The 24,847-nt window shown below is 47.7% G+C and overlaps 1 protein-coding gene across 5 annotated transcripts in view; it reads right to left on the minus strand.

The window, feature by feature from the left end:
* Positions 1-24,847, minus strand: part of USF1 (upstream transcription factor 1) — a 1,351,219-nt gene that overhangs the window by 554,306 nt on the left and 772,066 nt on the right. For all 5 annotated transcript variants that reach the window (XM_069607201.1, XM_069607199.1, XM_069607200.1 and 2 more), the window contains one exon: positions 9,928-10,022. In XM_069607201.1, coding sequence (XP_069463302.1) covers positions 9,928-10,022 — 95 coding nt within the window. The remainder of the gene's footprint in view (positions 1-9,927; positions 10,023-24,847) is intronic.

The raw sequence follows: 24,847 nt of genomic DNA on the forward strand, positions 1-24,847 counted from the left end.
CTCGGGCACGATTATAAAAGTACGCTTTACGTTTGCCCTTTTTTCCCCTAATCGAAAACCTAAAAAAATATATATAACTAAAAAAAAAAATTCGATCATTTGTCCTGTCGACCAAATTGTGTCGACCATTTGTCTGTCGACCATTTGACTAGACACCCCAGAAAGCAAGACAATAGCCATGGGCTATGATCTCCAGAACCCACACATCTGAAGTAATGGCCACTCTACAAGATGCTGCGCCAGCCTTCCCCCAACCGGCGAACCATGGGACATGGCCTCATGACTGAGCTGAAGCGGCTGCGGCAGTGCCTGAGGGCAAAGATGCAACTGCCCGAGCGGCCTTGGCACCTCGAGTACCCCGTTTTCCACCTCTGGTACTCCTACGGTGGCCCCTTTGACTTGCAGCTCCTCTCGATTTACTAAAGGACGAGTAATATCGAAAGGAACCTCCCCTCCATTGCTGTCCCCTAGGACGAAAAGGCGGAGGTTGGCGAACTGCAGCGCTCAACAACTTCGCTGCAGCTTTGGAGGTCTGCAACCTCTCAAGGCTCCCGTCAGCCTTGCTGCCAAAAAGATGTTCACCATCAAAGGGCATGTTGAGGAGCCAGGCTTGCACATCAGGAGCAAACCCCGACTTCCGCAACCTGCGTATTACAGTGCTCGCCGCCATGGACCGGCTGAGACAGTCTGCCATGTCCAGACACGACTGAACGGACTCACGCATGGCATCCTTGCCATCTTGTATAATAGCAAGAAAACCATCCCGTTCCTCGCCTTCGGGAATATGTTCAGCAGCCAACGAAATATAGTTTCACAGAGTGTGCGTGAAACGTGACAAGGCACACACGGAGTTGACCGCTTGTAAAGCCATACCCCCTGAAGAAAACACTTTCTTCGCCCAGCCATCAAAACACTTGTCATCCCTATCAGGAGGGATGGTAGGATATGACGCCTGCTTTGCTGGGGCCGTAGCCACCTGCACCACCAAACTCTCCAGAATGAGGTGTGTGGTCAAGTAGAAGGGGTTGCTACTGGCTGGGCGGTATTTTCGCGGCAATGACTTGCCCACTGCCGGTAGACTCTCCAGAGCAGTCCAAGCCGCTGCCACCCTTCTTTGCAAAGCCATATGGAATGGCAATACAGGGTCAGTTGGAAGACCTTGGTCAAGGATATCCATCAGGTCATCCTGCAGAAAATCCAATGGTGGCGCAGACCACCCCAAGTAATCCGTTACCCTCGACATCAGGCGCCGGTTCGAGGACTCGGCATGGGTGCCAGGCTCAGGCCTACAGAACTCCACCTCCGGAGAGGTGTCCAGACCACTGCCGTTGTGCAACGACTGACGCAGGTCGTCAATCTGGCTATGACCAGACAAAATCTCGTCAGGTACCTCATCAGGAACCATACCTTCCTCAGACCCTTCATCCACCTCAGAAATATTATCCAGGGACTGGAATGAGGGCACAGAAAAAGGGACAAAAGACATTCTTAACCTTGGCCAGAGGCTTTCTAGGGGGTTCCACTGTGCCACGGGGTACCTCCGACAAAGCAGCCTCGAAATGCGTCGAGGGAATCGGCGTCTACTTCGAGCATGGCGCTGACAGCTTCAACACAGTCCTCGAGGGCGGAGCCCCGAGCGTGTCCTTCGACAGCCTGGGCGCCGATGGCTTCCTCGGAGGTGGAGCCTCGAGAGAGTCCCTCGACGACCTCGGCGCCAAAGGCATCGATGTCTTCTGAGAAGACTTCACAGGCTCCAGCGGTCTCGAGGGCATCGAAGACCGGGACCTGGAACGGGCATGGCTAGAGCGACCATCCTTGTCCGACCGGGGCCTCGAAAGCGCCCGGTGATCGCGACGACCGCTCGAGCCCAAAGGCGTGCGAGTGGTGTCTCTAGCACGGTCACGGCCGGCGTCTGAAAAATCGCCATCATCTCCTGCCGAAATGAATCCCATTCCGCAGGAGTGGAATGCTTGTAGGGACAAGCAACCCGCCGATGGGCGGAGTCCTCGGACAAGGACGGGGAAGGCGACCGGTGACGGCGCTTCCGTGAGTGCCTCGAAGAGGCAGAGGAATGGCGCGACCTACTCCTGGACCGAGACCCCCCGGACTTACGCCGACGTTGCGGAGAGTCGCCCCTCGAATCGTCAGTCAAAAGGCTGGTGATTTTGACTTCTGGGGCTTGGCCACCTTACCTACAGAAAGCTTCTTCTTACGTTCCCACAAAGCCTTCCAAGTAAGCGACTGGCAATCTACAAAGTCATCCGTGTCGTGGTTCTCACCGAGGCACCAGAGGCAAGCGACGTGAGAATCCATCAACAACATCTTGGACCCGCAGTCCCAACACGTCTTAAAACCCGGCCGCGGGGAAGAAGACAAAGACATCATGGATCTTCACAAACGAACAGGTTCGAGGAACCGAAAGAACAGAACTTAGAAGAACCGAGGCGCACCAAGATCTCTGAAGTGAACACGTTCGCGGAAAAAACTGAACTGAGGCTACGGGCGTTGTGCTTCCTACTTATAACATCCGGTGACGTCGGCTCGACGGAGGCCCTTGGGGACAGCGTATCGACATCATCGACGCAGGACACAAAGATTTTTCCGAAGCAGCACAGCTGTGGTGATTACCTGTCATAGATATGGAATACGTCGGAGGACCCAATCCCCTCGAATATAGTTTTCTCTCACTTTTGTACCTGTTATATTGTACAGCGCTTTGGCTTAAAGCGCTATATAAATTCAATAAACATAAAAAGGGGAAAAGTGCATGGAATGAGGGACAAGTGGAAAGCGCAGAACAGAAGAGAACAGATAAATAATAATAAATCCAATAAATAAAGGCAATAAACAGTGGTGGTGCAGCCAGCAAGTGGCAAGTGCTGGGTATTAGCAAACAGGGTATGTTCTTCAAGAGACAGTCTGGGTAATTGAATGCCCGCTAAGTATGATGTTATGTCTTCTGCCTCTGGTCTATCCTCTGTTTCATACAGCTTTTTGTAGAAGGTAGCGAAAGCCGCTTTTATCCCATGGGTGGTGGAGTCTTGTGCTTTATCCTTCCCTTCTATTTACGCCACCCACCTTCTTGTCTAATTAGAATCCCTCGCCATGTCGCCTTTCCAGCTTCCCATACTTTTCTCCTTGGCCCCTGTGGAGGATGGATTTTCGGCAGGGTTGACAAGTCCTTCCTTACCCCCCCCCCTCCGCTTCTGCCAGGATCGAGGGGTACATGCTGCAATTGATCCATCCGGATCAAGTGGGTTTCATCAAGGGACGACAGGTGGCTGACGCAATGAGGAAAACCTTACACCTGATGTATGAAGCTCAGGGGATGACTGAGGACCCTTCTCTCCTCTCAGTGGATGCTGAAAAAGCATTTGACAGGGTAGAGTGGGAATTCCTCACAGAGGTGCTCGCTAAAGTAGGTATGGGAGACAGGCTTCTCCATGGGATAATGGCAGTTCACACATCCCACCTGGCGTGTGTTGCAGTGAATGGGGGATATTCCCGTTGGTTTGGGTTGAGTAGAGGAACTAGGCAGGGCTGTCCCCTCTCCCCAACGTTATTCTCCCTCTCACGAGAACCTCTCGCCCAGAGGATTTGGGAGGACCCCCAGGTAGAAGGATTCCTGGTGGAAGGGGTGGAGTACAAAGTTGTGCTATATGCGGATGATTTGCTTTTGCACATGAGCAGTCCCCTGACTTCCATACCAAGAATAATTCAGCTGAATGAGCAGTACAGAATCCTATCTAGGTTCAGGATCAATAGGGCTAAATCAGTCCTTTTCCCCATAGATAGGGATAGGGATGGAGTAATGGTAAGGTTTAACTAATTGGGGGTGCATGTCAACCTAGGCATACTACGATACCTGGGGATCAACCTCACATGGGTCATGGGAGATTTATTTGATTCAAACCCCCCCCTTTAAATCCCTTGATATAGAAACTTAAGGCAGATTTGGTAAAATGAAGCCAGTTAACCATATCACGGCTCGGACGCCTCAATGCCCTTATTTTGGTCTGCCTCCTGAGGTTCCTTTATGCAGTCCAGATGCTCCCAATCCCGATTCCAGACACATTCTTCTGTGAGATAAAGGTTGCTCTCCTGGGCTTCCTCTGGCAGGGGGAAAAAGGATAGGATATCCTGTGACGTCCTGACCTTACATAAGGAGAAGGGTGGAGTGGGGCTCTCAGACTTGAAACTTTACTATAAAGCGGTGCAACTGAGGGTCCTCATACCTCAATTAAGGGCAAAAAGGGACCTCCAATGGGTTACCCTGGACAACCCACAGCTATCCCCAGCCACGGTGGGGGAATGGTTTTGGGGGCTGAGAAGCAAGTTCCCTCATAAAATCCGGGATCATCCCATTGTGGGGACAACACAGAGCATTTGGTGACTAGGCGCTGAAATGAAAGGCTTAACGACCTAGCCCTCCCCTCTGGGTCACCTCTGTGCATAGGGCGTACGAGAGGCGATCCCCAACACCAAAAGATTTCAGAAATGGTTTAAGACTGCATTTGAAAGGATTGGCCTCTGAAGGGGGTTGGGGGGACCTTTATTACCGTAACCAACCTGGATGGGGCAATGGGCATAGGGAGGCTCTCGGTTTTCTCGTACTTTCAATGAAAGGGGGTGTAAACGGAAGGGGCTTGGAGGGATAGGACACAGAGGGACCTTACTCCCTTTGAAAAGCTTTTAGATAAAAGTTTGGAAATTAAAGGGTTGATTTTGGCAATGTATGGAGAATTGGTGGACTCCTGGAGAAGGGTCCACAGAGAAACTGAGAAAGAGATGGGAAAGAGACAAATAGATGGAAATAGACGCAGTACTTTGTGGTAGACTATGTAGGGGTGCCTCTCAGATATCTATCTCAAGCCAATAAAAGATGCATGCATCAAGATCCTCCATATATGGCAAATATTTGTATTTATTAAATTTATAGAGCGCTTTACTCCAAAGCACTTTACATTACAACAACTGGATACATAGAATAATTGGAAGCTTAAATGCAAAACATGAGACAAACCATTATAAACAATATATGGCTGGGGGCAGTATGACCCAGAGGCCAGTGATTGGTTACTACTGAGAAAGACAGATCAGAAACAAAACCGATACTGATTTTTTCTTTACCGAGGATTCCCAGCCTGACGACGGGGAATATTCATGAGCATGTGAATCTATGCCAGACCCCATGCTGGAGAAAGAAAGTTAAATTTAAGTTGAGAATGGAAAGGAAGCCAGCCAAGATTAGAGAGCGAAGAAGAAATGGAGTTGTGAGGAGAGAGAAGGCAGAGGGTAGGGATGGCAGAGTGATAGAGGGAATTGAGGGGAGCAAGATGAGAGGCAGGGAGGCCAAAGTGGAGAGTGGAGCAATAGAAAAAGACGAGAGAAGAAGAGGGAAGAGATTAAGAGTTTGGTGGCACGGAAGATGAGAGAGGAACAGATTTTGCGAATATTGAAGTGGTGGAAGCGACAATCATGGGAGGCAAGGGAAATATGGTGGGTAAAGGAAAGGGAGGAGTCGAGGTGGAGGCCAAGATCGCGAGCATGGTCAGAGATGGGGAGATTAGAAGGAGGGAAGAGAATGAAATGTGGGGGAGAGGTGAAGGGAAAGACCAAGACTTCAGTCTGATCAGTGTTGAGGGAGAGAAAGTGGGATGACATCCAGTTTTTGATAGCGGTGAGACAGGAAGAAAGATTGTGGTGGATGTCGGGTGTGAAAGATGAGAAAGATAGAGCTGGGTGTCGTCAGCATAGAAATGGTGAGAGATACCGAAAGAAGAGATGATGGGGGCAAGAAGAGCAGTGTAAAGAGAGAAAAGGAAAGGGCCCAGTACGACTACCCCAAGAAACAGCGAAAGAACGGTTGGAGAGGTAGGAAGAGAACCAGTTAAGAACAGGGCCTTTGAAACCAAAGGAAGAAAGAGTGTTGAGGAGTAAGGGGTGATCAACAGTATCAAAGGCAGCAGAGAGGTCAAGGAGGACGAGGACATATGATTGCTTAGAATAGTGAGCGGTAAGGAGGGAGTTGAGAACAGAGGTGAGGGCAGATTCAGTGGAGTGCTTAGGGCGGAATCCAGATTGAGAAGGGGGGAGAAGAGAGATTGGAAACAAAAGCTGAGTCAGAGTAGACCAAGTGTACGAGAAGTTTAGAAAGGAATGGAAGAAGAGAGTGGACGAATGTTGGAGGCAAGGAGGGGGTTAGCAGAGCTTTTTTTCAAGAATAAGGATGATAGCATGTTTGAAGGCAGAAGGGAAGGAAGCAGAGGAGAGAGATGAAGAAGGAGGTGAGGTAAGGAATAAGAAGAGGGTAGATTTTAGAAATAAGAGGGGTGGGGAGTGGGTCAGAGGGGGCAGCAGTAGGGTGAGTTTTGGACAGGAGGGAAACATCGGAAGGAGTGATAGGGGAGAAATTAGACATGTAAGATGTAGGAGTGGTGAAAGAGGGGGGAGTAAGAAGGAGAGCGAAGAATATTTTGCCGTAGAGTGAGTATTTTGGAAGAGAAGAAGTTAGCGAAATCAGAAGGAGAGAGGGGAGAGGTAGGAGAATGGTCAGGGGTAGGCAGGGAAAGAAGACGAGATAGGGTCTGAAAGATGCGACACAGTTGGGAGCATTGGGATTGGAGGAGGTTAGAGTAGAAGGAGCGTTTAGCTAAGCTGAGGCATGAGTCAAAGAGTGGTATGAGAAATAGGAGGCTTGATTAGCAGGCGAGCGGAATTTGAGCCAACGTCGCTCAAGGCGATGGCGCATAGACAGTAGTTGAGGGGAAAGCCAGGGCTAAGAGAGTTGGCAGGTAGGGCGGAAAGGGGAGAGAGGGTGAAGTTGAAAGAGGATGGAAGAGATAGAGGAGGACAAAGAGGATAAAGCTTCATTAGCCAAGAGAGAGGAGAAATCGGAGAGAGAGGGGAGGGAGGAAGGAAGAGCAGGTATCAAGGAAGAGAGAGGGGTTAAAGTTACAGAGATCCCGTCGAGAGAAGGAAGTGGGGGAGGAGGATGAGTGGAGGGAGGGAGAGTGAGTAAGGCATGATTAGAAAGATAGTTGGGAAGAGTAGAGATTAGAGAGGAGGAGAAGGTAGAGATAAAGATAAGGTCAAGAGTGGAACCCGAGGAGTGAGTAGAAGAAGTAGGGAGAGGAGTGAGAAGGTAGGAGTCGAGAATGGAAAGAAGAGAAGGTTGAAGGGAAGAGGGGAGGTGAAGGTTGAAGTCGCCAAGTACTGTTAGGGGGGAAAGGGGGATGAGGGAAAGCAGGTGATCAAGGTCATCGTAGAAGGAGGAGAGGGGGCCAGGAGGTCGGTAGATTATAAAGAAGGAGATAGCGAGAGGGGAAGAGAAGCATTTGTACAAATATTCGAAGGAATGGAAGACAGGAAGAGGCAGTGAAGAGGAGGAGAGGAGACAGTTAGGGTGATAGAGGAGACCAATGCCACCACCGCGGCCGAAGGGGTGGGGGATATGAGAGAAGGAGGAGTAGGAGGTGGTAAGGGAAGCAGGTACAATAGAATTGTGAGGGGGAATCCATGTTTCTGTAATACAGAGAAATTGAAGGTTGAGTCTCAAAAACATGTCCAGAACAGCTGCAGTCTTGTTGCAGAGGGATCTAGCATTCAAGAGGGCAATATTGATAACGCTGGAGGGTTCAAGGATAGGGGGGTAGATGAGGTTGGGGCGAAGAGGAAGGAAAGAAGAGGGATGGTATGGAAGTGGGGAAAGTTGAGGAAGGGTGTGGGTGTGGTCATGAGGAAGGAGAGGGAGATGAGAAGGGGCAAGGTGGTGGGATCGGAAGAGGGGAGGAGAGGGGAGACGAGGAAGGAAGGGGAGAGTGAAGAAAGGGAACACGCATGTCAGAGGGGGAGGAGAAGGGGAAGGACCAATACCAAGAGGAATAGAGGGGAAACTAGTGAGGGAGGCTGATGAGTGAAGGGGAGAGTTGAGAGATAGAGCTCAGAGGGGGTGACCCTGCCAGGTTCTCTCAAATGTTTTAGAAGGTGAACCCCTCCTACTGGCGTTGGTGTAGTGCTACAGCTGATTATTGGCACATGTGATGAGGGTGATCAAGGGTGCAAGTATTCTGGGATGAAACCCTGGGGTGGATTAGAGCTAGAACGGGATCGGGAAAGCTAAATCGCCCATGATGGTCTTGTTCGGTCTGCAAGAGGAGGATGGTGAATATGTCAGACCATCGAAAATGGCAACGTCTCTGCTTTTGGTAGCGTGGGCCTGCTGCCTGCCTAGCCATGAAGTGGAAAGTGCTCACACCCCATGTAAAAGGGAGTGGATCAATGTGGCGTTGAATATATAGAATAAACGGCAGGACTCCAGGGCCAGGCAGGTCCTCATGACAGGGAATGGGGAGAGTTCATAGATAAATATATGAGGACCGGAGCAGATCGATTTGCGGGGAGAGAGGGAATGAAGGAAGAGGCCACAGCTGGGTTCTACTCAAAGGTGGGGTACATCGGCCCAAAAGTTATACCTGTGGGGCGGCCAAGTGCGGAACCCCAGTGTTCACAATTTCTAGCCAATTGAAGGGTCATAAGGGTGGTTTTTATTCGCTTGGGGAAGACACTGTTAAACAAGGGGGTTGTGGGGGGGGGGGGGGGGGACCAGGAGGTGGGTGGGGGAAAAAGGGGGGAGATATTGGAGAGGAGAGGTCAGGGGGGGTAAGAGACTGTTTTCTGTTGATTATGCCTCCTCATTATGATTATTGTTGTTGATTTACTAAATCCTGAAATAAAAAGAACATTAAAAAAAAAAGAAAGTAAAGTTTGTCCTTTGAAAAAAAGCAGCGGAAATGCATGTGTTGCGACTCCCCGTATAACTTTGCCCCATTCCTTTGATGGACTCAAGCCTCTCTCAGATCCCCAAAACTTCTCAAAATATTTCACTATTGAAACTATATCCTTTTTGGGGAAAGCTTTGCAAATGGCATCTCAAAATGTGCTTCTCCCAAGAGGAGTCCAACTTAATAATAACTTGGTCACCATCACTAACTCTGTAATCGAAAAACGAAGGAAATATTGGGCCCCTTATTTCAACGTGCGTATATAAAGAAAGATAAAAAAACATTGAAAGTGATCAGTAATTTGACACCAAGTTTCTTCCATTTATGTTCTAGGGGCAAACCTTCATTAAAAAGCAGCAACCGTGGATGAGAACGTTTGACAGGTTTTTCAGAACCTGGGTATGCAAAGCATCCTCTGAAGTCTACCAACCATCAGCACCCATCGACCATATTCTCCATCATGACCTTCTGAAAAACGCCCCCGGAGCCAGCATCAGCCAGTACTGTTGCAGCAAGTAAAGCAGAGAGGTGGAACAGGCATGTGCTCAAAAGAGCATTCTATTAATCTCATCTTGAAAGCATGGTTTCAATTCAGCGCTTGCTCCATGGTGCAATATGCAGAAGGTTCCTGGTACTAAACCTGTCCGAGAACTACTGTTCAAGGAGTCATTCAGGGTTATGAAAACTCAAAACAAAGAAAAAGCCCTGGAGAGTGAGAAGAGAGTTATAGTTAAAAAAAAGTCCAACTTCGATCTTTAAAAGAAGGTAAATGGTGTGGGTTCTGAAAGTAATTGGGGTTAGACCACAATACCGATAGGCCCCAAAGTCTACACTTGACACCAGCCTTTGGCAAGTAAGAAATTGTGTGCTGTGTGCAAGTGGAGCACTATGCATCCATGCCAGGAGGTGTGTGAATAAACCTTGCTAGTATCTTGCAGCTTGAAATTTTTCACCCAGCTACCACTAAGCTTGTAGAATCAACCACATTTATGGAGCCCAACATCTGACCAAAAGCTTGCAGAAGGGTTTTGCTAAAAGTTACACAAAGCTTCAAGTCTTTTGCTGCAGGCATTACACGCATTAGGAAAAACATGCATATTTTACCAGACTTCACTCGAGAGAGATGGCAAGGGGAATTCTTTACCTGGCCCAATTTAGTGTTCTCGATAGAGCAATCAGGAATGATTTTGGAAAGCTGAACAATCCAATTGTTAATCTTGTCTCTGCGCCGGCGCTCAACTGGGTGAGAAAGAGTGCCACACAGTAAAATTACATTATCTCCCACGTCACTTTTTACATTTTCAATTTTTCATGTTACAATTACATAAACATATCACAGAATCTTTAAGATTATTATACAACTGACCAATGTCTAGTATCAAGTAATTAATATATATATATATATATATATATATATATATATATATATATATATATATATATATAACAGGCCGTGCAAATTCTTAAAAATCCCACTAAACCTGCAGGGCATATTCCTTAGATTACACGCTCGACCCAAGATATATGTACTCACCCCCATGTTGATGAGTGACAACATATTTACCCATGCTTTCTGTAAAATGGTGCAGGTCACCATAAGCACACATTATATTTGGTGCAACGCTGAAACCCGAAGGCCAGTCATCCACAATTAAACCTTGTTTGCCATTTATTGGAAACAAAGTTTGTTTGCTGTAAATGTCAAATTAAAGTTTCAAACATCTCCATACCTGCTAGCAAGGTCGAGTGCCATGCAAAGGGTACTCGCCCTTCATAAAGTGTCCTCCCTATGTGAGTGGGCTAGTAGATTTTGCACAACAAAATGTACTATGAAAAGCAGATATGTGCCCCAGATTCTGATTCTCTTATTGTCTTCAGTTCCTCAAATAAAAAAGCATTCTCTAACCCTATTATGTATTTCAGCTTCTCTCCCCCATTGAACTCTGTTACCATTGGTGTACCTGGACCCCCCGGCCTCCCCATGCCCGAGGGGGGCCCTCTCAGACTTCAAAAAGAAATAATTTCTTTATGAAGTAGGAGTGAATTCAAAAAGAAATGTTTTCCTCTTGAAGTCCAAGCGGTCAAAGACACGGATGGAGGCTCCTGCTCCTCTGTGCATGACAGGAACTGTTCCTGTCAGCATGGAGCAAGGAGCCAAGACCTGCCTGCAGAGTCCCTCGAAGCGATGGATTTTCTGAAAAAGGTGGGAAATATTTCATAATTGTAAATGTCTGTGTGTGCAATCAAGGGTATATGAATATGAACATTATATAATGTGTATGAGTGAGTGTATGGGTGGCTGGGTGAACGTATGTGTGAGTGTGTGGTGAATGGCTGCATGTGTAAATGAGCAACTGAATGGTGCGCATGTACTTAATGCTGGGCTGACGGGGTGATTTTGGGAGATGGGAGGGAGTGGGGACGTGTGGGGGCAAATGTATATTAGGTAATGTGTGTGAATGAGTTAGTATGATGTACGCGTGGCTTGGTGTGCATATGGTAAATGGGTGCACATGTAAATGAGTGAGTGAATGGGTGTGCTTGTGTTTAATGCTGGGCTGAGAAGTGGATTTTGGGGGTTGGGAAGGGAGTGAGAGGAAGGCGTGTGGGGGTCAAAGTGGGTGAGCTGAACTGTAATTTTAATGGGCATCCATGGCAAATCAGGCATGGTAATGTGTTATTAGTGGTTAGACTGACATTTTGGTGCAGCCAGTCTAGCCATTTCTTCCTGTGCCATGACATTGTTTACTGACCATCTATGATGAACCCAACATGACGTGTTATTAATGGCTAGATTGCCAGTTTGGACATGTTTTCTTATTGTGGCATGGCATTTTGAATGGCAAAGCTGACTGGAGTATGTCCTTACGCCCTATATTGGCAAAGCAAGCCTGGACATGTTTCCTTATAGTATAGTTTTATTATAGTATCATTTCTGGCATTATGGATAAAGCAGAAAGAGTATGTTCTTATATGGGAGTAATGGCATGTATAGGTGCAGCCATTATGAACATGTATGGGCGCAGCCAGCGTGGAAGTGTTTTTATACTGGTATAGATTGTGGCGAAAGGCATCATGGAAATGCTTTGGGAAATGTTCCTGTGCACTGTTGGTGAATGGCATCTATTGGATTTTTTGAGTTACCCTACAAAACCAATTATAAACTGTCTGGCTTTTTACCAAATGTTTCACAAAAAGTGTGCTGTATAATGGGGAAACGTCCTTTCTCATCCCCCAACCCTCTGAACCACCTTTGTTTGATTCGGGCTTCCTCGCTATGCTTGAACGCATATTTGTGGGAAATGTTTACACCACTCCAATTAAGAAACTCCCCAGTCACTATTGGGTTGGTGGGATATTTGAATGGGTATGAATGTGTGCATGCAAGGCTGGAGCCCAGGCAAGGCGCATTGGAACATTGATGTTTTCTTACATGTTTTACTTGTATTCATGGGCAAAGACAACTTGATGAATGTTATTACATGGAGGAAGTTTTGGGGTAGACGTTTATAGTACAATGAGGCAAGCAAACTGGACATTTTATTCCTTTGGCATGCCATTTTGTTACTCACATAAGGGGCAAAGCCAATATGATGTGTGTTCTTACATAGGGAGGGGGTGCAGGCACGTGTGCAGTCAGCAAGTAAATGTTTTCTTACAGTGGCATTGCATATTTACTGAAAGGCAAAGGCAACATGAGTGTTCTTACATGTTGGGTTGAGGTACAAATGCAGCAAAACAAGGAAATGGTTCCTTACAGTAGCATTGGATGTTTTACTGGAAATCAGGACAAAGTCAACATGAGTATTCTTACATGGTGGTGCAGTGGTTGGGCAAGCATTTGTGTGGCAGCAATACTAAGTTTTTTTCTTGTGGCAGGACAATTTTACAGGCATTAAGGGCAAAGCCAACAAGATAATGTTTGTACATGGGGCTACTGGCATGTACTAGCAAAACCAGCATAAACATGCATTCTTATTGTATAATTACTGTGCATCTATCACTGGCCACAGATATTTGGCTGGTACATTTGGATGTCAGGACTCAGGGGCCATGCGTAGACCCTTTGTTTCCATGCTAGGTAAAAAATCTAAGATTTGATTAAAACACATACTTCCATCTTTCATCTAGTGCAGTGTGTGGCGTTTCCCTGTATCAAAATGATCATCACATGCATGGCGGTCAATGCATATCTGTAGTGTGCTTTGTTGCTGGGTTTGGGGACCTGGCCCCCTAAGCATGGCTCCCAGGGAGGCCCCCACCTACTGTGTTAACCCACTGTCGGCTAGGGTGTATTTAGATTTCCATTTTGGACACAAAAAGCTTTGAAGACTAAAGTTCCAATCAATGCAATTACACGTTCCTGAGCTTGGAACACCCCAGAGTCACTGACTCCTCAAAGTGCTGCTTTTTAGTGTAACTCCACTAATGTTAATATTTTGTACTATGTTCAATTCCCTTCCAAAATTCAACAATGAAAGAAGCAGCAAAATATGAGATCTATTGTAGAAAGTATTTCAGTCTGTATCTCGGGAGTGTAACAAAACATAATTGCATTCTGGTCCATAGGGAGAATTGGTGAGTAATTTTACTTAAACAGCCACAACCCTGTATAGTTATGCCCATTTCTTTCAATTTCTGCCAGATCTTATGTCCACAGGCGTCCAGATTTTTCAATGAATTATAGAATTCTGAAATTAACCCCTTATATTCGGTTCCATTAAGAATAATTTCTAAAACATTGCTCACCAAATGTCGACTGATTTTCTCGTGTCAGCACTGTTGTCTAAGATAATTTAAAAAAAGCTGCGCTGCCTCTACATCATATATACCAAAATCATTTTACAAAACCTGAAAACTCTTAAAAAGCTGATACTGGGGAAGCAAGGTACAAGAGAGCGCAAAGACTTCTATGCGGTATGCCTGAACTTGTACCACAAGTCGACAAGAGTTTTTCAAGTAATGAAAAATGGATAGTGCACCTCCTTTGCCTCTACTTTGGTAGTATGGCCCTTTGAGTAGGCTATATTCTTTTTAGGAGATGAGAGCCTGCAATGGGAGCTGCCAAAACAATAGTATGGTAACAAAATTAAAGGAATGTCTATAAAAATATGTTCCACAGACACCTTTATTAAACTCTAAGACCCACGTTGTGCAGGTTCGAAAAATATAAAAAGTGCACTGGGTACAGCATGAGGGAAAAATAAGCATGCAAGAATTAATGAAAAAGCAGCATGAAAATAGTTACTATAAAATGTCTTTGGGTAAGGGAAGAAAATGGCACATAACCAGTCTCCAGGGCTCAAGGTAAAAGGCTACAGGGTTAAGGTACCTAGGAATGCCAGAGAAAGGACACCGAGTCAACAAGTTCAATAACTTAGTTGCTTAACGGAATGGACAGCCCTCCCCCTCGCACTTTTTTCCATTTCTCTTGTGAAATACCCACTGCTGGTGAAGTTCTAGCCGGGTGTTGAGGTGTTCATGGGGTATTGTTCGTTTGTGAGCAGCTAGGCCGAATTGATCGAGGGGTTTAGCTGCGCTCTATTGTTTGTCGGTGTAGAGTAAATAGTGAGCATAGTTCTAGGAGAGGCAAGTGCCTGGAGTGGATGTTTTATTCTTACCAGCCCATTGTTCCGGGTTACATTCACGCGTATCATGATACCTGCACTCAGAGGGAGATGGCACAGGAGGCAGCTAGGCATGTGTAGTAGACTCACATTGACATTGAACTCTTGATCCATGGTGATTTAGGGTTTCAAAGGCACTAGATGGTCATTATTCAGGTTTACGGAAAGAGCCAGGTTTTTCGAGCTTTGCGGAAGGCCATGTAGTCTTGGTTGTGTCGATTGTATGGTGGGAGTGAGTTCCACAGAATAGGTGCCAAGATTGAGAAGGTAAATCCACCAATCCTGGCTGAATTGGAGGTTGGAATCACAAGTAAGAGGGCAGTGCTTGATCCTAGGGTGTGTGATGGGAGGCAGGGTTTAATGTAGAGGAGTTTATGCATACAAATGAAAATCTACCCTAACACCAAACCTTCTCGACCTCTCATCGGCTTTCGACACCATTGACGACCCCACTCCCTCGGTATCAGGGGTGCAGCGCTGGAGTGGGCCTCCTCCTTTCTGTCTAACAGATCCCAAATTATACACATGCCTTCAATCTCCTCGTCTCTGTGCACCGTCATCAACGGAGTGCCACAGGGCACCCATCTCTCACCCATGCTCTTTAACCTCTACCTGAGCCCCCTCCCCGCTATTACCGTTCACAGGGCGTGTCTTTCTACAACTGCGCAGATGACACACAAATCTTCAAGATCCTAAAAGACCCTCCATATCCTCCCCGTCCTCGCTTCATGCTTCACAGAAATCGACCACTGGATGACAGCTAGCCGCCACCTCTTCTCAAATCCGGAAAATCTGAAATCGTAATCTGCGGGAAGACTGCCATCTTCCTCTAAGCCAACCTTGGATGTACCATTGACCCAGATCTGACACTATCACATCACATCAACTCAGTGTTAAAATCCTGCTATCTACACACATGCATTCTCTGATGCATCTTCCCCACCCCTCCTTACTGTTCGAAACCAGAAGGTGTCTCATCTGCTAGTCCCCCACAAATCTCTCTCTCAGGTGGCAAGGGCACGGCCATCGCCTTTGGATCCAGACCCTGGGGGTGGACCAGTGCGGGAGGATCACCTGGGTGAGGGGTCCCCGGGGAGTGGGAGTGAGACACCGGATGGTGAGACGCGGTATCCCTCTGTTTCCTGCAACACCTTTATCCCATCCTACCCGATGATATAGTTAGCAACTCAACACCCACCCCCTTTTCCTGCACGAACACTTTTATACAGACAGCCCGCTCTGGGAAAAAACAGACTCACTTCCGAGCCATGTACCTGACATGTCCCAATACTATGGTCAGGCAATTATCGACAATCACTCACACCTGACTTCCATTACACTTCCCCACACGGATAAAAGACAGAACACGAGAGCGAGGCAAAACACACAAAGGTACAGCAGTTTCGAGTCGGCAGTTGAACGAGGGGAGAAAGACGGCCAGGCACGAGAGGTTTGTGAGGGGCAAAACACCATCAACCTTTTTGGCAGGAAGTTGTTACTTTCAAGAAACCTGCATGGCAGAAAGCGTCAGACCAGGAAACCAGGCTGAACAATCCTGCATTGTGTGTCGGAGATGCTGAGGGTCCTCCCCCGTAACTGACCAAGGCAGGGAGGAGCAGCAGATGCTGTGGTATCACCCTTGGATCCAAGAACAAAGAAGCAACAGAGAACAATACAGCCGGTGAGTTGGGGAGACCGATGCCAGACCGGTCTGTGTTGAAATCAAGGTTGCAAGCAGCAAAATTGTAAAACAAACGCTGGAACGAACATTGTTAAATCCGTGTGATGAAAGGACGCGAGTGAAGCTAAATTGCTGGTGAATATTTGAACATTAGAGGGAAAGATACAATACCGTTGACGGATCGGTCCGGCATTGTGAATGTGCTACGTCAAAGATCTCTGTACGGTATCCTGACAAAAAGAAGTGAAAGTAGAAAGTAGAAAATTGATCTGAAGCGTAAACTGTGTGAAGTGAATTGATGTGGTCCTGCAACGGTTTAAGCAAAACCAATTGCACATTTGAAAGTCTTCGATTCTGGTATCAAAAGAGGATCTGAGCCCGGATGAGGGGGCTCCATTGTGCAAGCCAAAACAAGGGAAACCAAGTTGTGAACATTGTGGGAAAGAGGACCTGAGCCCGGACGAGGGGGACCACATTGTGAACATTGTAGAAAAACAAGTTACTTACCCCTGGTAACGTTCTTTCGACTGGATGTTCCTCCAATGTATTCCTCATCTTTGACATAGTTTCCACAGCTCGGCTGCTCCAGAAATCTTTTTGGCAGAGGGCGCCCTGCGTCGATGGCGTCTGGTCGATTTGCCTCGAAGGCTTCCATCGAGGGTGACGTCATTGGATGTTATAAGTAGCACGCATGGCGCCCGTAGCCTCAGTTCTTGTTTTTCCCCCTCCTCGTGTAGCAGAAGTGGCCACAAATCAGGTCTGATCGTACTCAGCCTTGTTGGAACGAAAGCTGTAATAGCATGGGAAATTCTACAGAGGGGTAGGTTGGGGGGGGCGATGAGGAATACGTTGTAGAACATCCAGTCAAAAGAGCGTTACCAGGGGTAGGTAACCTGTTCTTCGAATGGATTGTGTCCTTCCTCATATTTGACAGACTCCCAAAGCAGTATACATGAGTGTAGGCGCGAGAAGAATTTAGTAATATTTGAAATTAAAGGGCAGAATAAAGGACTGCCTTACCAAACGCCACATCCTGAGCATGGGAAGTATCCAGGGAATAATGCTTGGTAAATGTGTGTATGGAAGACCAGGTTGCAGCATCAGATCTGTTTTTTATATGGCCACCCATTGTCGACGTGGCCATACCTCTGGTTGAATGAGCATGCAAGCCCTCAGGAGGGACCTTGCCCGTCAAAGTATAGCATTCAGAAATATTGAGGATGATTAACCTAGACAAGGTCTGTTTAGACACAGCCAGGCCTAGGTTTTTTTTTGTTTTATATTTATTGGTTTTCAGCATACAACCATACATTGTAATGTATACTACAAACCTCGGTCAACACATTTTTGGCACACAGTCATATGCATTTTCTTTTAACCCCCCCCACCCGGCCTACTCTGCACTGCTTTCATATTTTATCTGATGAGCCAGGTCACCCATCCTCCCCCTTCCAATGCTAGGTGCTGCTCAAATTTGTTTGGTCCAGCAGAGATAGTTCAGCTACTATTTGTATCCAGGCCTCTAGCGTCCCCCACACCCTCTGTTTCTTCTTGGCTACCTCTGGCCTCTTGCCATATCTCTGTTTCTGCATTTGCCCACTTTATAATATCGCGCCACCACACATTAGCGGACGGTCGCCTTTGCGCTTTCCATCTCATCGCTATTCTGCGTTTTGCCAGTATATATACACGCTAGGTCCCTTAGCTTGTTCACGTGTTTAGCTCTGCTTGGCATAGGGAACCCCCCCAGTATACACGCCCAGGGGGTTCTCACATTGAGGTTAATCTCCACTTTACTCATTATTTGTGCCACTCCTTCCCAAAATCTCCTCATCTCTACACAGGACCAAAATATTTGCACCATTCCCGCCCCTGCCTCCCCTCACTTCAGGCATGTCGGGGCAGCCGCGTGGTTGAACTTAGCGATTCTCCCAGGGGTTAGGTATGCTCCGTGGGTCACGTATAGCTGGATCTGCTGCAGCTGTACATTCCTCAACACTTTATGATACCTTTGTACTCTACACCACATGCTGTCTAACATTGGTGCTCGTGCTTCCTCCTCCCACTGTAATCTCGTCTGGGCTATCTCTTTACCAATCTTTGACATCAACAACTCATATATGCGGGAGACCTCATGCCCCCCTTCTGCCACATCACAAAATGTTTCTATCATCTTATCCGGCTGTTAGGGCTAAAACGGTGTCGGGCCACATCCTTTGGATGATCTGAGAGTCTGTAATACATTATATGCTGTCCTTGGTGTAATCCTGTGTCCCCTGCCAGTTCTTCAAACTCCCTAGGTTTCCTGTCTACTCATATCCCCCACTGTAGCTACCCCACCCGGTTCCCACCACTTCCTGATAAACAGCCTGGCCTGTGTGTCCATTTCTTCCAGCGCCACCAGTGGTATCTGCGGGGAGCATGAGGTAGGATTGTTTATCAATCGGCATGTCCTATGCCAAATGTCTCTTCCTAGTCTCAAAAGCTGGCTCTCTCAGACGTTGCTCTTCCTAGGCAGCCATGTTATCTCATTTAGGAAGTATGGGGAGCATTCGTCCCTAAGTAGCCTAGATTCAGGCGTCTGCTCCTTCGATAACCATCTGGCCACAAATTGAATCTGGATTGCTACGTAGTATGCTTTAAAATTAGGCAGTTTGAGGCCACCCTGTTCATATGGGTTCTGGAACTTCCATAATGCTGCTCTCTTTCTTGCGTTATGCCAGATGAAGCCCCTGCATATACTCTGCATTTTCACGAAGAATCTCTTGGGTATCATATGTGGGATGTTTGGGAAGTAATGTAAAGGTCTCGGCAGCACCACCATCTTCAGTAGTGCTGCGCGACCCATCATGGACAGCGGTAATTTGGTCCACAATGCTATACTTTTCTATATTTTAGCCAGTGCCTTCTCAGTGTTCTGTATGTGTTACATCTCGGGGTCATGATATGCATCTACCCCTAGGTATTGGAAGGTCTCTACCTCCCAGTCTATTGGTAACACCAGCAAATTGTGTATGGGGCGCCCTACGTATTGCCCTGGGGGGAATCTACTCGATTTCTGTGGATTGATAGTTATTCATGACAACTCTGCATACCTTTCCAACACCTCCAGAATATACTGTAAAATCTCCTCTGGATATTTTAGATATAAAAGCATATCGTCTGCGTACAGCGATATTAGATGTTGACCCTCTTCCGTACTTATCCCTACTTCCCCATATATCTCCCTTAAATACACCGCTCGGGGTTCCAAAGCTAGAACAAACAGCATTGGGGACCATGGGCATCCTTGTCTGGTGCATTTCAGTAGTTGCCATTGCTCTGATATAACAAACCTGTTTTAACCCTTGTGATTGGCTCGCTATACAGCAATCTGACCCATTTTAAATAAGTGGGCATGATCCCATATCCTTCTAGGGCCGTCATTAACCACGGCCATTTGACAGAGTCAAACGCCTTCAGCGTGTCAAGTGAAATGATTGTCGCTTCTAGCTCCCCTCCCTTGGTGTAATCAATAACGTGGTGCAACCGCCTCAGGTTATTAGTTATATTCCTGCGTGGAACATATCCAGTTTGGTCTGGGTGTACAAGCTTGTTTATAACTGGTCCTAACCTATTTGTCAGAACCGCCGTTAGAATCTTACTGTCCTGATTCAGGAGTGAGAGGGGTCTGTAGGAGCCACACTCTGTATCCAGGTTATTAGGTTTGAGGAGCGGGATGATAATCGCCTTCCGCAATGTTTCGGGTAATTTGCCTATGGAGAGCACCTCATTCAGCATCTCGAGTAGCGGGGGAAGTATGTCTGCCCTATATGCCTTATCAAATTCGCTAGGGAGTCCATCCGCCCCTGGGGCCTTACAGGTAGGCAGTGGCTCAATAACATATTCTAACTCTTCCGTTGTTATTGGGACTTCAAGACTATCCCTCTCTTCCTCCTTTAATCTGGGGTGTATTATATCCGTGAGTGTATCGCGTATATCTGACTCCCTACTCTCTTCTGAGTCTTCGTATAGCTGCTTGTAATATTCGTACATTTTTTCATTCACTCCCACTTGGGTATCCCTCTCCTGCCCATCTTCCCCACGCACCGCCCTTGTTGCATTACCAGGCAAGTAATCTGCCTGGTTTATCTTCCTCTGCGTGCTGCCTCTCGATATATATTTTCTGTAGCTATGATTGCCCAGTCTATCTCAGTGGTTCCTGCATTCCTGTTGCAGTTGGGCCACTCTCTTGCGTCCTTCCAGGGATACTGTGCCTTCCCGCATAATAGTTTCTAACTCTATTTCGGCACTTTGCAGCTCGCGTGTGATGCCCTCCTGCATCCCTTTAGATTTCGCCATGGCCGCCCCTCTTACCACCACTTTAAACGCCTCCCATACCACTCTGGCTGATTTCACACTGCCCGAATTATGTTCCAAGTATTCCTTCACCTCTACCCTCAGTCCCTCCTGGAATGCTGCATCCTTAAGCGCCTGCCCTGAGTCTCCATGTCGGTATCCCGGCCCGAAGTGGCAGGATCTGCCAGGTCACCACTAGGGGGGGGCATGGTCCAACAGGACCATTGCCTTATATTCTGTGTTTATTATCTCCTTTAGTGAGTTCGTACCTGTGAACACATAGTCCAGCCTTGTACATGTTGTGTGGGGCTGTATAATGTGAGTACACTCGTTCTAGTGGGTATCATGCCCACCAGACGTCAGCCTGAAGGACTGCAGCATCATGCTCAGAGTTTTGGCTGCTGGGGCTGGATGCCCCAATTTTACCGTCCACCTGTCCTTTGCCAGGTCTAGGGTGCAATTAAAGTCCCCTCCCCACACCACCGTCCCATCCATGTACGGGCCGATCCTTGTGTACAGAGTTCTGAAGTTTCCCGCAGTATCTTGATTCAGTGCATACATATTAATGATACAGAGTTCCCTGCTTTCCACCCACCCCCGTTTCATGGCCAGCCTGCCAGCCTTATCTGTGTGAGACTGCAGTGTTTTAAAAACGGGACATGTGGTGCTATCCATGTCAAGACTCCCCTAGCATATGCTGAGTAAGGAGCCCCCAAGGTCATCCCTCCCCATTTTCTCGTTACCAATTCTTGTTTCTCCTTTGTCAAGTGTGTTTCTTTCAACAATGCTATGTCTATCCTGTGCCTCTTTAAGTATGTCATAACCCTGTTTTGTTTCATATAGCTATTAAGTCCCCTCACGTTCCAGGTTACTATCTTAAGTTTTCCCAACATCACCAATTATCTCCCCATTCTCTCCGGCTCTAGATCCCCTTCTTTTGTTTCCTAGTGCATATCTGTAATCCAACCCCTCAAAAACCTCCCCCGCGGCCGTCCCTCCCCCCTTCCCCAACACCCCACAACAATTGCCCAGCTCCATAAATGAATCTCAGGCTGTCCCACTTCTCCCTCCTTTCATGGCCCCATTGCCAATACTCAGAGCGCAGCAGGCGGATACCGTACTACCAGTATCCCTAACTAACCTAATGAGGGGTAGGCTTGCTCCCGACAATGCCTGTCCGCGCAGTGCGCTTGTTCCTGCATTACACTACTATATACGGGCTAACATTTGCAGTCAACCAATTGTCAAAATGCCCCCTCCACCACTGCCTCCATCGTGGCCTAGAACCCCCCAAAATCGATCCTTAAGACCCCATCAACGTCTCACTTATCACTTCCTTCTCCATTCTGGTTGCGCTGCTCAGTCGGCATATTCTGCGAGTCCATCCAATTATTCACATCCTCAGGGGTTTCAAAAAACAGAGCACAGTCTTTATACAACACCTTCATCTTGGCTGGGTACAATAGCATAAACTTGAGGCTGGCTGCTCGCAATCTTCTTTTCACCGTCCCGAAGTTCATTCTTGGTCTCTGTACCAAGAAGGTGTAGTCCGGGTATGCGGTGACTGTTGCTGACGCTCAGCTGATGGTTCCCCCAGTTTGCGGAAGTGTTCCAGGATCTTCTCTCTGTCTTTGTAATTGAGGATCTTGGCAATGATTGGTCTTGGAGGGGCCCCCGGCTGCGGTCTCCTTGTTAGGGCTCTGTGCACCCTCTCTACCGTAAACCCCCGAGTGAGATTGCCTGCTCCGATTCCTTGCAGACGCATGTCCTCTATGTAATTCGTCAGGTTCTGCCCTTCTTTGCCTTACGGCAGTCCAATGATGCAGACGTCGTTGCGCCTGGCGCGGCCTTCAGCTTCTTCGGCCCTAAATTCTGCACCTGCTGCTTCAGGGTGGCCACCTCCGACGAGTTAGTCTTACAGACACTGGTAATGGCCTGCCACTCCTTCTGCAGCACTCCGGTGCTCTCCGACAATTGTCGGATGTCCTGTCGCAGGAGGTTCATGTCTGTTTGCATTGTGTCCATTTTAAACTCTAGAGACGCCTTCAAGTCTGCTATTGCGGCCATTATTTGCTTGTACATTCTCTTCTGTGTCCTTTGTCTGCTTCAGTTGCTTTTGTCTTGGTGCCTTCCGCCGCTTGCATCGGCCAGGCAAACGTGTCCAACGAGGACTGCTTCACCTTAGTGTTGTTCACGTTGGTCGCCATCGCTTCAGCTTTCACCCTGGACGATCTCTTATTTCCTGGCATTTGTGTGGTTTCTCGCTGTTCCCTCGCCATGTCTGGGAAGAGTAGCCCTGTTTCCGTTCGTTGCTTATCTCGTGCCTCACTCGTAATGCTCCCCCCGTCCTTCCTGGGGCATCTCCACCGTACGTACTTCGCCGTACCTCAACTCTGTTTCTTAGGGCCCATTCCGCTGTGGGCGACTTGTCTTCACACTTGTGTGGCCACCTATTTAGCTACAGCTCTCTACTATATGCTTTGTGCGATGCAGTTATTTGAGACTTCTATTATCATAGTGTTAATTTTCAATCAAGCCCCTCCTGCTCGAGGCCAGAGGTATGCTGTACCAATTTTCATTTATCCGTGTTCGTTCCACCCTTTCATGCCGGCTTGGGGTCTATGTGAGTTATTCCGCTTCCTCAGTCCAGACTTCTGCAATGGAAACTTTTTGTACACTAGGCTTGTGTAGCCCTCTATTGCCCGGGCGGTCTTCTGCCCTTTCTAATCCCATTGTTTGTTGGTATTGTCATCAAGTCCTGCTTGGTATGGTGGGATGGTTCAGACACCTTCTCACTGTTAGTGCCCCTCTCCCACCCATGTGGCGGGGGAGGGGACGGTTCCAGGGTTAATTATCTTCTTTATTTTCCACTCCCGGACTATATCTCTCCGGTCCCCCTGCTGCTTGTTGGCCGTTACCTTCCCAAGCCAGTCTGTTGTGGCTTTTGGTCCCTCGCGCTGTTTTCTGCCTTACTGTGCTGGGAGTGCCCTCTCCTCCCCCTCAGCCACCGTTGCCTTCTGTGCGCCTTCTCGGTCTTGATGCCTGTAATGCGGTTCTCCAGAACGTGCCTTACTGCTGAACCAGTCTGTCAGGCTCACAGCGTTTGTCCATGGGTTCACGCTCCTCCTAAGTCACTTGGGTGCACTGTGAATTCTGTGGGTCTGTCTGCCATACGGCTTATCAGATCTGCTGCTCCACCCCCTCCTTCCTTTAATCCTCCTCACTTCAGGTGCATGCGCTCCTTAGTGCGCCGCTCCAGTTACGAACAGCGTTTTACGGTTTGCTGTCTTGCCAGTCGTTTCCCTTCGTTGAAGCTCCTCTGGTGGCTTGCGCGTATCCTGGTCACTGCTGTCTTGCCTGCTGTGTGCAGCTCGGCTCAAATCAGTCTCGCGTCTGCCTCTTTACCTCGTTATATCCCTAGACAACACTGAATCCACCACCATTTATTACAGAAGCTCCAGTTTGGCCTCAAGTTCGTTTGGTACGTATGTATCTTAGTCGATACTGTTGTGCATCCCTCTGCACTCGCTCGCCGGCTCTGCTTCGTGTACTGCTGCCTCGGTTATGTTTCACCAGCACTGCAGATCCTTTGTCTCCCTCACGGGTGGGCGCCATTTTGGTTCTTCTTCGCCGCAGAGCTTTGCCTTCCATTTCTTTCCATGTGCACCCTTGTTTCTCATCAGATGTTTCACAGTAGTCTGCTCTCCACCTTCATAGCGTGGGGACTTCAGGTCCAATCTTCGGAGCAGGTCCTAAAATGCCTTTTCTTTCCAGGATCACCGTCGGATCTGCAGGAGCTCACGGGATGCACCTCCTGGTCCGTGGCCATCTAGCCACGCCCCCCTCCCTCCCCAGCCTGGCCTAGTTTGTGCCTGGTATACCCCACAAAGAGCTGGTCTCTCACCTTGGACATTCTGGAAATATAAAAGCTCAAAGCTCTCCTAAGGTCCAACCTATGAAGCCTTTCCTCTTCCTTACTAGGATGCGGAGGAGGATAGAAGGCAGGTAGCACAATTTTGAGACTCAAATGGAAGTCCAAAACTACCTTAGGTAAAAAGTAGGGTCTTACTCTCAACACAACCCTGTCCTTGTGGAATAGAGTAAATGGTGGCTTGGAAGAAAGTGCCTGCAACTCGCTCATTCTACGTGCAGATGTAAGAGCACAACCGCAAAGTACACAAGTGCAATGGTACAAATGGAGCACGCATCAAAACCTTTAAGACCAAGTTAAGTTCCCAAACCGGAACCTGAAATGGCAAAGGTGGGAACACATTTGTGAGCCCTTTCAGAAATTGAGGAATCAAAGGAATCTTAAAATAAGAGCATTCCTCAGATGAGCGCTTAAAGATTGAGAGCGCCGCTAGGTATCCTTAAGCAAAAAGGATAAAACATCCGGAGTCGAACACTGAAAAGGATTA

The sequence above is a fragment of the Ambystoma mexicanum genome, chromosome 1p (genome assembly GCF_040938575.1).
Source record: "Ambystoma mexicanum isolate Mex_15411 chromosome 1p, UKY_AmexF1_1, whole genome shotgun sequence".
NCBI lineage: Eukaryota > Metazoa > Chordata > Amphibia > Caudata > Ambystomatidae > Ambystoma > Ambystoma mexicanum.